At 39.5% G+C, this 12,280-nt stretch overlaps 1 protein-coding gene across 1 annotated transcript in view; it reads left to right on the top strand.

Annotated features, from left to right (window-relative positions):
- The first annotated feature begins 2,352 nt into the window (after positions 1–2,352).
- LOC148364953 (tetratricopeptide repeat protein 28-like) overlaps positions 2,353–12,280 on the top strand; it is a 298,161-nt gene continuing 288,233 nt past the window's right edge. The window contains exon 1 of the mRNA XM_088335313.1: positions 2,353–3,054. Coding sequence (XP_088191439.1) covers positions 3,028–3,054 — 27 coding nt within the window. The 5' untranslated portion in view covers positions 2,353–3,027. The remainder of the gene's footprint in view (positions 3,055–12,280) is intronic.

The following is a 12,280-nucleotide window of genomic DNA, read 5'->3' as shown; positions in this document are numbered from 1 at the left end:
ACTGTGTACTTTAATGAAGGACATTTAGTTTCAATCGCGGGACTTAAAGTCGGGTTTGGGTTAATTTTGTGTTTGTGTTACATTTATTAAATGTGGGCGCATGCGGCTTATATACAGGTGCGGCTTGTGTAAGTACAAAATCGGTTTTCCTCTTAAAATGTGGTGGGTGCGGCTTATAATCAGGTGCGCTCTATAGTACGGAATTTACGGTAGTCGTGATTGTAGCTATTATAGCGCAGGGGTTGGAAACCTTTTTCACTCAAAGAGCCATAAAAGCAAAATATTTTGATTTTTTGGGGGGAAAGAGCCACTCCATATAATTTGAGACAAAATTCAACAAAACCGCTAAACCTGATCTCCAGACAATAGCCTATTCTAAAGCATATTCAATTCACTGTGTGACATTTGAGGAATAGACAAAATGTTTCCCAAACATCAACAAAGATACCACTTTAAAATACTTAAGATCGTTGAAGCTCATATTTGACTTTTATATTTTTCATAACAAGGTGCAAGCAAAGTTCTTTTGTAAAAACGTCACAAAATTTTCAAAACAAGGATAAATGAGTATTTACCTTCGCCACTGACTGCGCCGGTCTAGACAAAGGAGGAAGTGCTTGCGTTCTTTTTATAGCTCCACCCATCCGTACGGCTCACCCAATCAAATTACTCTTGGTGCTCTTCTTGGCTTTTGACGTATTTTTCTGTGGATTTTCATCACAGGGTGTTTCAACAGTAAACACGGATTATTTAATGAGCTTCCATATAAAGATTTTTTTAGCGATGTACAGCCAAAACGAGTGCCCTTTATGTACTGGACAGTACCGTCACTAGGTTCACGTGCACTTCGATGGGTTTCACTCGCGGAAATATAGAATGGTATGGAGACATTTGGTTAGCGCGTGTGCGGCACAGTTCATGTCATGGGAACCTGTCGTGGGTTCAAATCCAGCTCCAGACTTCCTGTGCGGAGTTTGTATGTTCTCCCCGTGCTTGCGTGGGTTTCCTCCGGGCACTCCGGTTTCCTCCCACGTTCCAAAAACATGCATTTCAGGTGAATTGGCCGGTCCAGATTGTCCCTAGGTGTGAATGAGCGACCCTAATGAGGATAAGCGGTACGGCTGATGAGATGAGATGAGATGGAGACATTTTTCATGGAATCAATTTTGTCTACCAGTCATACATACTCATAAAAAGAGACATATATGGTTTGCGAGCCATAGGTTCCCAAACTCAGTTATAGCTTTTAGCCACATTGGGTCGCCTCCGGTGTTAGTGGCGTTTGCATGAAGTCATTATAAAGACGACCATCGCTTTTTTGTTTTAATCACACTCATAAATATTTCTTAATAAAGACATTACACAGCGGGGGATCTCCAACCTTTTTCAATCATCAAGCTACTTTTTGTTACTTATAAGCGCGAAGAGCACCCAATTTAACATTTTTTTTTCAAATAACAGCGTATCTTGTACTTCTTACTATGTTATTACTATAATATTACCAGGTTAATTTTTGCAAGTAAGAAGAGGGATGAAAAAACAGAAAGAGAGAGAGAGAGAGAGAGAGAGAGAGAGAGAGAGAGAGGGATAGAAAGAAATAGAGAATGAGGGAGAGTGAGTGAGAGAGAGAAGCCGAGAGAAAAAAAACAAGAAAGACAAATAGTGAAAGAAAGGGAAATAGAGTGAAAGAAAGAGAGAGACGGAGAGAGAGAGAAAGAAAAGAGAAACAAGAAAGATAAGAAAAGAAAGCAAAAAAGAAAGAAAGAAAGAAAGAAAGAAAGCAAGGAAGAAAGAAAGAAAGGAAGAAAAAAAAGTAAGAAAGCAAGCAAGGATTGAAGGAAGGAAGGAAGGAAGGAAGGAAGGAAGGAAGGAAGGAAGGAAGGAAGGAAGGAAGGACGGAAGGAAGGAAGGAAGGAAGGAAGGAAGGAAGGAAGGAAGGAAGGAAAAAAGGAAGGAAGGAAGGAAGGAAGGGAGGAAGGAAGGAAAGAAAGAAGGGAGGAAGGAAGATAATAAAGAGAAATACGTAAGAAATAAAATAAGAGAGAGAAGAGAGATAAGTAAGAAGTAGGGCTAAATATACTAAATCAACCACTACAAAACAATTACAATTACCCAGCATCACTGGGGTATTTTCAGAACAGTCCGCGGGCACCTCAGCTGTCCCCAGGGGGCACCTGGGTGCCAGCGATCACCAGGTTGGAGATCTTTATATTATAATAATGTACAGACTACGACCGGGACACATTTCTGTCGGAAGCATAGCGCGCTTTCACGCAAAGGGGAGTCAGATTTAAATTCACGGAGGCGGCGCTATGACCCTGCGGCTCTTGCCTCCTCCGCAAGGAAAGAGCGAAGGGAGGGAAGTCACTCGAGTGCTCGAGTCCAGTTTGCTCACCTTGCTCGAATTAGTTTATCCTTCCAGCTCTTCACAAATTCCACGGATTTTTGGGGCTACTTTCCCCTCTTTTCTTGAAAATAGTTCACCCCCGTTCTTTCTTGTCTCGCTCAAACTCATTTTAGTAACTGTTTCAACGTGTACAGCCGGGAGGAAAAAAAAAACGTCGTCGCAACAGGGAGAATAATGGTTTCCAACACTTAAATGTATACATTATGAGACACTCTCTCCTTATATTATCGTATTCCTTGGATTGAAGAGGACCGTCTGAAGGTGTTGTCCCACTCTCAAAGACCTTCTGAAAAAGTTAACGGATTTTCCGGCTTTGAGACGACATGGAGGCATAGATTCCAGCCAAAGGGAGCGCGAGCACTTCCATGACGGGTTGCATCTTTGGATTTACGCACAGCAAACTGACATCGGTTGAGATTTATTCTCCTACTACAACTGGATTTTCCAAACCGTGTCGGGCGTGAAAATCGCTGAAAACTGATGCTGTCACTTCTCGGCGTTGGTCGCCCAAAGGAAAACATGTGAAGAAGCAGCAGCATGAATTTGCGCCTCGGATTTCCCCCGATCTTCAACCCATTTTACAATAATATCTTAATGCTGGCTCATTTTGGTTTACAAATATGATGAAATGGCAGCCCCGGAAGAAGGTGAGTTTTCTCCCTCGTTTGTTTTCTTTTATATTATTATTGTGTTAGCCAAAATGGGCATACTGTATATCTGTGACTCACAAGTTGGCGATATGAGCATATAGGAAAGATTTAAAAGTGCTGAACCTTAACCTCGACTTTACTTTTTACCTATATAATAATACAGACATGTATTTGGTTATTCTTAATTTCCAGTTAGCAGTTTGGCATACAGTACGGTCGGCAGATGTGCACTAAGTCTGCATTTCATTGTCATTACAGTACTGTATTAAAAAGGTCAAGTGTTGCATAATACAGAATCTTGAAACCTTGAAAATATACTTGTTTTCATAGTTTCATGACTTTGTTACCAAATAAATGATGGCACTATGTAAATCATACAGGCAGGATGGGTTGGCAACCTTACTTTAAAACCATTAAACATTAAAAAAATGGTGTAAAGTAAAAGGTTGCGAGTCTTTCCCCTCTCACACGTGTCCCTTCTATCTCCCGTGAAACTATCTCAACTCATCTGGAATGAATAAAAAGGTGAAGGCATTGAACTGGCCTATACAGATTTTTACCCAAAGGGGGCGCTTGTTTTACAAGCAGTAGAGGAATTGCGTTTAAAACAAAATGCTTTTTTTAAGGAAATGTAGCCTCACCAAAGGAAACAATAACCCAAATGAACATATAAAGGGGTAGTGGTTAATACACTATCAAGCTTTGTTGAGAACATGTCTTTCAACTTGAATTTTTCCCTATGTTTTTTTATTTTGCCCAGACAACTGTGACAAGCTGCAGTTGATGCTCTTTTGAAAACTTGTGACTAAAGCCAGATGGACAGTATTACTCTTTCAACCGTCATGGATTATAGGTGATGATTGTTAACTCACTCTGTTTCAATTTATTGAACCTCCAATTTAATTAAGCATGGTTGTTGGTCTCAAATAAACAAACCTTAATGATGATCTCACCCCGAAAATAAGCCGAAAACAAGTTTGGATGTGGAACGTAGAATACTTAGCAGATAATGTCATTGCTGTGTGTACATGTGCTCATGAAGTCTACAGCTATGCAACATATCTACCAGAATAATCAATGGGGAATATGCCTTTCCTCATAAAAGGAAGTTTAATATGTAAACAATGCAAGCCCCGTCATTAAATATTACAACTCTCAGTCTACACTTCACATATAGTTTCCTTTCTTAATGTTTGCTCCGAGCAGTGAAACTTGGAAAAAACTGTTTTTACATTACTGTGACGGTGTAATTATATGTTTAAGGACGAGTTGGGGCTACTGGTTGTGGAAAATGACCAAATCATAAAAGAAAAGATTTTTCACAAACCCTTACTGAGTTTCTGAAGCGAGTTAAGGCTTATAGCAGATAAAGGGGTGCATATATACGCACACTGATGCTATACTCATAACCTATTGATTGGTAAAAATCCACCGTACCTTTATTTCATCATAAACTGGAAAATAAAATAAAAAACAAGCCCATTTCCGACTTTAAGCACATTTCTAACCAGTGTTATGAAACACACACGATGCCTTTTAGGAAGATCAAGCTCTGTATTTTCTCAAATAGTGTCTAAATTATTCATTCAAGAACCTTTCAAATGTCACACTACATTACCTTAAAACCAGGAACAAAATGTCCCTTAACCAATCACAAAAATAGAAAGCATCTGTCTTAATATGAAGTTGATCTGTCTGTCACGCGCTAAACTAGACCTACTGTATATCCATCCTTCATAAACAAATTCACATCGTGTGAGTCATGCTTGTAACTCTATCTTCTATCGCAAATCTTTTCAACATCATGTTGTCCAAACTGGGTGAGCCATCCCTGCTCATCCCACATAATAAACAAAATTGCAGTTTTTAAAATTCTTAATCCCATGACGTTTATGTTCTAAACAAAGGCTACACCATATATGTCCCGAATTAATGAATACTTACTGCATCAAGCACTTATTTTATTCACTCATCAATCAGATTGAAATATATTAAGTGAAGGTTTACCCTCTATGTTGGCTAAATGTTGTGTAACAAATAAAACAAAAAAACTATTAAAAGAGGCAAATTTATGTCCGATTATATCCCACTTTCAAACTCAACAAAACAGGCATTGATGCTGGTGTGGCTAAAAGGACCCTCAAATCAATTACAGGCGCTGATATAATCTCCCCAGGTCACATTTTGACTGGAAAAAGTGTGAGATGGAGGTTGCGAATTCAACATATCTTGATTTTATCACATAAGGGAAAGTGAACCACTTGTGTCGTCAATGTTTGCGCTCCCGTTTTAATTGTTAGTTCACGAAAATAATGACATTAATCAGCAGTTACCCTCAAATCGTTTTTATATGAGCCGAACTCTAGTCAGGTTAACCTGAAATCTGTTTAATTTATCTGTATTTCTAGTTAATACATGCATTAAAATTTTGTAGTTTTGATATTGTACTCCATTTACACTGTTTTATATTGGGACTTAGTCCTTAATCTGCATTATTTTTATTCATGATTGGGCTGCACAATTTTGGCAAAAAAAAAAAAGAATTGCCATTTTTCAGAACAGTACTGCCATTTCAATGCAAAAAGGAAGGAGACATTTCTCTGCTAGTTTTTTTGTGAGTACTTACTGTATTTTCAGAATAACAAGGCGCACATAAGTTTCCGATTTTTTTAAATTGTGCGGCACTCCCTATCATGCTGTGCGCCCTATCATGCCGTGCGCTCTCTCGTGCCGTGCGCCTTATCGTGCCCTGCGCCCTTATGTGCCGTGCGCCTTATTGTGCCGTGCGCCCCATCGTGCTGTGCGCCCTGTGCTTGATGTAAAGTGGCGGGCGTAGCTGACGATACGATGAGGCTGCCATTCACACTGCAGAGCTTAATGGTCATTTCCAATTTTTGCGTGAAATACGATGTTTTGGGGATATCGTTTGCATTTCCATCTCAATGCAACTTGCATTCGATCTCCTGTGACTTTTGACAAAAGTGTTTTATGCCATCTCTTGTGTGAATTACCCGTATCCCACTTGGGCGGAAGAAGACATTTGATGTCACATGCGATGTGACATCACATCGATGATGTCACATGTCACACCCACATTGTTTGTGGAAGAACTCATTGATGCTAACGTTGTAGCGTATCTAGCAATTTTATTTGTTGGGCTACCAGTGGCTGAACAGAGTTTCCCCCCCAAAAAATAATTAAATCCAAAACCTCACTTTCCCTCCATTGAATGCTCTCTGTGTTTTCGTCTGCAATGGAGTGTTGATTTCTATGCTACGTGAAAGAACATGGAAACCGAGCAGCCGCGAGAGAAATAATGAATCGATGGTCCACAAGTGGAGGAAGCTGAAAAATGAACTTACTTTGAATCAATACTTAAACGAACCACAATCACTTTTTATATGCTGTATTATTAAATATGCACACTTGTATGCTTATCTGTGTTGTAAGGCGGTGTTGTACCAATACAGCTACAGAGACTGCACCTACGTTGATCATATCGAAAATACAATAACCCAGTGTTTGAAATAATGTCTGCCTGGACGCCCGGGGCGTGCATCTTTTATGCCTGGCATACAACTTACAAAACGTCTCCCCCCGGGTGGCCGACAACTTTTTCAAGAAAAAAAAAAGTCTTTCCTTTTGATTTATTTTTATTTTGTTAATTTTTTCAAATAAAACGTTTGCTTTATTCTGATTTCGAAATCATTGTTTGTTTTGGACATTTCGGAATAGGCTCTATGCACGAGAGACGATTACGTATTTCTGGAATAATTTCATGATGGTTTGAAGTGTCCGGTCAGCGCTGGTCTCAATGTTATGCTGGCAACAAACCCTCCAAAGCCGAATACAGATTTGTTTTGGGACGTTATTTGCAATTAATTTCAACTCTTTTTATGCCCACCGAAGGTCAGAATGACTTGTAAACGCACAAATGTTTGTTTTCAAAAACGGGTAGACAGTTCGGCCAGCCACCACTGCTGTGTTCTTCAATGTACACTATCGGCTACTTGTATTTCGGTCCTAAGCTTCCATAAATTTCCCCAAAACTCCCAATTATGAAAACGGTGGGTCATCAAAAATCGAAGAGACGACTTCATTTTTAAAAGTAGCTCTCAAGTGTGTAGCCGATGTTTTCAAACCTCGGACCTGATAGCTAATGCCCACAGATGTGTACTTACCTGCAATATGCTTTAGTGTTGAATTTTGTGTTATATTTTTGCTTTCTTTAAATTACACACATGGCTACCGTTGCAGCTCGTTGACTTTTTCTTTAATAAAAGTATTGCATTGAAATTTTTTCCATGTCAACTTATTTGCACATTGAAAGGTATTTTGACATATATGTGTGCAAGAAAAACAAATCAACGTTTAGTTTCATACAATGCAACACAGCATTGTCTCTGTGAATGCGCTGCACTAGAATGTCTTCATTGGCAAAGATAACAAAGTCACACCATTCAAGTCCTGTAATCAGCAACTGCCCCTGGACTTGCCAATAATGGCAATGGCTTTCTTTCAGCTTATGCACGCCATGATCAATTTTGAGGTACTTGCAATCTATGTAACTTTGTATTTTTGGGCATTTAATTTCAACAAGCCCAAATGATGGTCGCTCGTTTAGGGTCATATACCAGCCCATCAGGTGATGCACCCAACCACGGTGCATCTGGGTGAACCACTAGCCGTGGTTAAGTTCCCATTTTTTAAAACGGCATAATCCTTTAAGGCACTTGATTCTATTTGCAGACCCCTCTTCATGTGTTCAGTTTGTCGTGTTCCTCGGATGAGTCTTTCTGCCAGGTTTTCTGCTTTGCTTGGATCAACATGACTGACCTCCCTCAAATCTGACGCAGTTAGTCTTGCTTTTTTAAGTTTGGTCTGTGGTGCTGCGCTGGACGCTCGGAAAATTCTCCGGACATCATTTACCGTGACTTTCGTCAACTCCAACAAACAGCGTGTATAAGTTAACTCCGCCATGACGTTATTTTGCGCTTTGTTTGTGCTGTTTACGAGACACCGGAAATGACTAACCATCCTTACTCAAACGCCCATTTCAATTTCGGTTTGTTTGTTAATTTGCACACTCGGCAGCCAATCAGAAGCCTGCATCGAATAACTTCGTGCTTCCGCACTTTCCCGAGCGTTATAAGGTCGTGCATTTGCATATCATTTTCCAAAGTAGACGCACAAAGAACACAAAAAATGGATAAGTGGTTAGGAATCAAGCCAAAACCTCAGCCCCAGAAGAAAGATTCAAAAGAAACTAACAAAATTTATGACGATACAAAACGTAAACGTTCTTTAAAAGCATCGTGGAAAGAGGAGTTCATGTGGCTTGTAGCAGACTACGCAACACAAACATTGCATGAATGAAGATGAGTAAATACAGGTACATACTGATGGCAGAAGGAAAACGGCGATGTCATACACATGCAATGAATGTTATAAGTAGATTTACAATAAACTTAATTTTAAAGTGTTGTTCTGTTGTATATTCTTATTATCAATTCTTAATACTTGTTTTTTTTGCGATTAGTCGTCTTCTTGTGTTTCAAGTTGTAAAAAAAGGGGCAGGCAACTTTATGGCTGGGCAGGCAACTTTACAGAGTTGTCTGCCCTGGTGTCTGTTAACTTTTTGTCTTGACTTTCAAACACTGCAATAACTCCAAGAAAACAGCGCCCTCTTCTGGAGAGCTCTTTTAAGTCAAGTAAAGTCATCTTTATTTGTATAGCCTTTAATCACAAAGAGTCTCAAAGGGCTGCACAGATCAAAGACAATGGCAAACTATTATTACAGACTATTATGACACCATCCCCTCATTAGAAACCTACATGAGGGCAAATGATACACCTATTATCAACATAAAGTATAGGTTATTCATATGCTATAGAGTAGAAATCTGTTTTAAGCGTATATTTAAACATTTCCTCTGAGGTTGCAGATCGAATCTCAGGGGAAAGAGCATTCCACAGCACCGGGGCCTGGATGGAGAACGCTCTCGAACCTGCAGATCTCTTCTTGGCTCTTGGGATCACTAGTAGACCAGCATTTTCAGAGCGAAGGCTCCAGACCGGAACATAGGGGGAATTAAATCTGAGGGAGCAAGTCCATGCATGATTTTGTATAATACCAACAGAACCTTAAAATCACATCTTAAGCTAACAGGGAGCCAATGCAGGTTAGCTAAAATCGGGGTAATGTGATCAAACTTTCTTCTCTTAGTTAAAAGCCTCGCTGCAGCATTTTGTCCAGCTGAAGGCTCTTGATTTTGGACTTCGGGAGACCAGAGAGTAGTGCATTACAGTAATCAAGACGGGAAGTAGGGTTGCTTTCTGCTCACAAAAGGCTCACACGAGGCTGTGAGTGGCATTGTGTGCTGCTTGCAAACTTTGCTGCATTGTCTTGCGATTACACAATCACACTTAGATTTTGGTTACTAGTCGAGCCCTTATTATTGATGCCCATGGTTATTTGTGATTAAGATATTTTCATAGATCTTTCATAGATGGCAGTTTCTTTGCCTTTGTCCAGGAAAAATGGTATAAAATGGGTACAAGCATGACTTTGTAAATATGTCTGCCTATTTATCCTGACATGTTTTATCTCATAATTCTCTTTTAATCTTTATTATGGGTTTATACTGGAGTGCCATGTCTAATCTCGTTAAAATGTTCACTTCATTGTTATTAATAACAATTCAATATAATATACTAAAACATATATTTTCAAGCTATACTTTTCTTACTGTGTGATGCAGTTCTTCACAGTTACTCAAGCATATTGAATTAATTTTAAAAATATACACCAAACAGTTTCTTTTCAAAAGTAATAAGTTGCGTTTTGGTCACTTTGAGAGTCCGTATTTTGTCTTCGTCAGTTGTGCTTCCTCCTCGTTTTTGATGGCACAACAGAACACAGCAAAATCTTGTTTGAACATAATACACACTTTCATATTAAGGCAGGAGCCTCAAACTATTATCCTGGGGGCTGCGTATGGCCCCCGGACTGCATGATTGAGAGACCTGCTCTAAAACATATTCAATTATTTGCATGGGATTTTTCCTCCTCTATGACCAATGGCCATTCAAATTTATGGAAGTCTGTCATTATATTTCAAATTAAAATGGACATGACATCTAACACACTCAGTGGAACTTTTTTTTTTAGTTACTAGACAAGAAATTGTGTCCACACAAGAGATATTAAAACCCTCTCACCTGCGTGTGACATCATGCCAAACACATGTTTCTGAGGTCAGATCTTCTGCAACCTCACCAAGTTTTTAATTAATTATTTATGAGCTCTGCAGCCAGCAGAAAAGGGGATGGCCTCTCCGTGTGACACTTAGTCCATCTCTGTGATGTGATTTCTGTGCCAGTGGCACTGAGTCAGTTTGGGAATACATACTACCAATGCAGTTAAGAAAATGTGTGAGGAGGGCCTGGGAGAATGTTGTAAGTGGGGAAAATGCCAGCAGATGTCATTTAGAGCTGAGACAATAGTGTTCTGCAAAAAGGACCAGGAGGACAGTTTGCCGTTGGTGTGAAATGTATGACTGTTTTATTGCCTACCCCCCATAGAATGGTTACTTCACTCACATCACCTTCACATTTTTTTGGGAGGTTTGATTAAAAAAACAACAACAAAAACTTACAAGTTGATTTTAATATGAGTGCATCTCGCTTTAGTGTCTACGCCAAGGCAAAATTAGACTCCAAGGTAGAATGACTGGCTTTTCTATAGCTGTTTAGTTCACCCAAGCTGGAAATGTCAAATTTCAAGGTTAACACAACATTGTATTTTAGGAAAATGGTGTAGTGTAATGATTTGCCCTTGCAGCATTGGAGCTGAGGTGACACCGCGTTCTTCAAAATATTGTATGTATTAATTTATTATCATACTGAAATGCAGCAAATACATCAATGCCAGAAAAATATGTTGAAAGAAGGAACCTCACATAGTGTTGCGCCTCCAAAGAAGGGTCTTTTATGGAATCAATTTCAATAGTTTTGAGGTTATCAGGTTCAAATTGTATTCAGATTGTATTCTGGATGTATGTGTCAGACATAACATATTCGGGTGTTACTGTAAGAATTGAGGTAGATATAGCTGCAGAGGCTTTGATATAAAGGCTTGAGTTAACAGCTGCAGGGTTTTTTTGGGGGTTTTTAAGGGTTATTGTTCTATCTTCGTTATTCATTATCCATTATCCGTTATCGGTCATTACAAAATACGCTACAAAGCGACATGCAATCCCTATTTTGAAAGAACAGTAGAGGAGGTTTGATTTTATGGAAAATATAGGTATACACAATACTACATGGTCCGGGAGTTCTGAAGTAGGAAGGATGAGTCATGTAATTTGTTTTTATGTTTTATTTTTTTTTCCTTTTCATTTTTTCACACATCACATTATTTATGACTTAGCATGCGAAAAGGACTTTGTTTTGCTTGCCTTGTTGGCCTTGGCCCTGACCTCAATGAGGTATAAAAATGTCATAATGCGTGGTGGGGATGGAACTTGGTAAGCAGAAGAGAAGTACAGCTCAGCAATCCATTCAAAATGTAAGTCGTCTTCTCCCATTGGGAAAAGTGGACAGTGATGGAAGACAGTGGAAAGAGGTGCCTGGTGTACAAGGCCAAGGCACATTAGTTTGCAGTACACACAAAAGGCAGGTTTTTGCCAGGTTAGGATCTCGCAAGAAGCCGGCAACAAGACACTCCAGCAGAAACAATAGATGCAATTGTCACTGTGCCAATCTGCTCCCATTTATCCTAAATTTTTGGTACTGTATCTCACATAACGTGTGAAGGGATGGATTTTTAGGGATCGTAAAGGGGGAATGTGTGAAGGGATATTATATGTATGCTCGCTCCCAGCCTGAGAGCACCCATTTCTGATTTACCACAGTTTTCTTTTATCCTTTAGTGCTCCTGTTGGTAGAAATGCTACTAAGTTCGAGTTTATCGACGTCATTGTTCCACGGGTGTGGTCAGCTGCTCAGAAAGTTCCTGCCTCTGTGGGACTCATTGGGGGAAAAAAACATGATCTGACTTGAGGAACCACATCAAGAGGAGAAAGCATTTTCTGGTTTTCTGAGGTGGAACTGACTTCTACTTGAATCTTGTGGTGTACACTCAGCGACGCGTTTACGGTTGTGAGCCAGAATTTCGGACTCAAATTTATTTGAAAAAAGGGCTGTCGGTGGCACTTGAGAC

This window comes from Urocampus carinirostris, chromosome 5 (genome assembly GCF_059441175.1).
Source record: "Urocampus carinirostris isolate Australia breed hairy pipefish chromosome 5, RoL_Ucar_1.0, whole genome shotgun sequence".
NCBI classification, from domain to species: domain Eukaryota; kingdom Metazoa; phylum Chordata; class Actinopteri; order Syngnathiformes; family Syngnathidae; genus Urocampus; species Urocampus carinirostris.
This window is presented reverse-complemented; position numbering and strand designations above follow the sequence as displayed.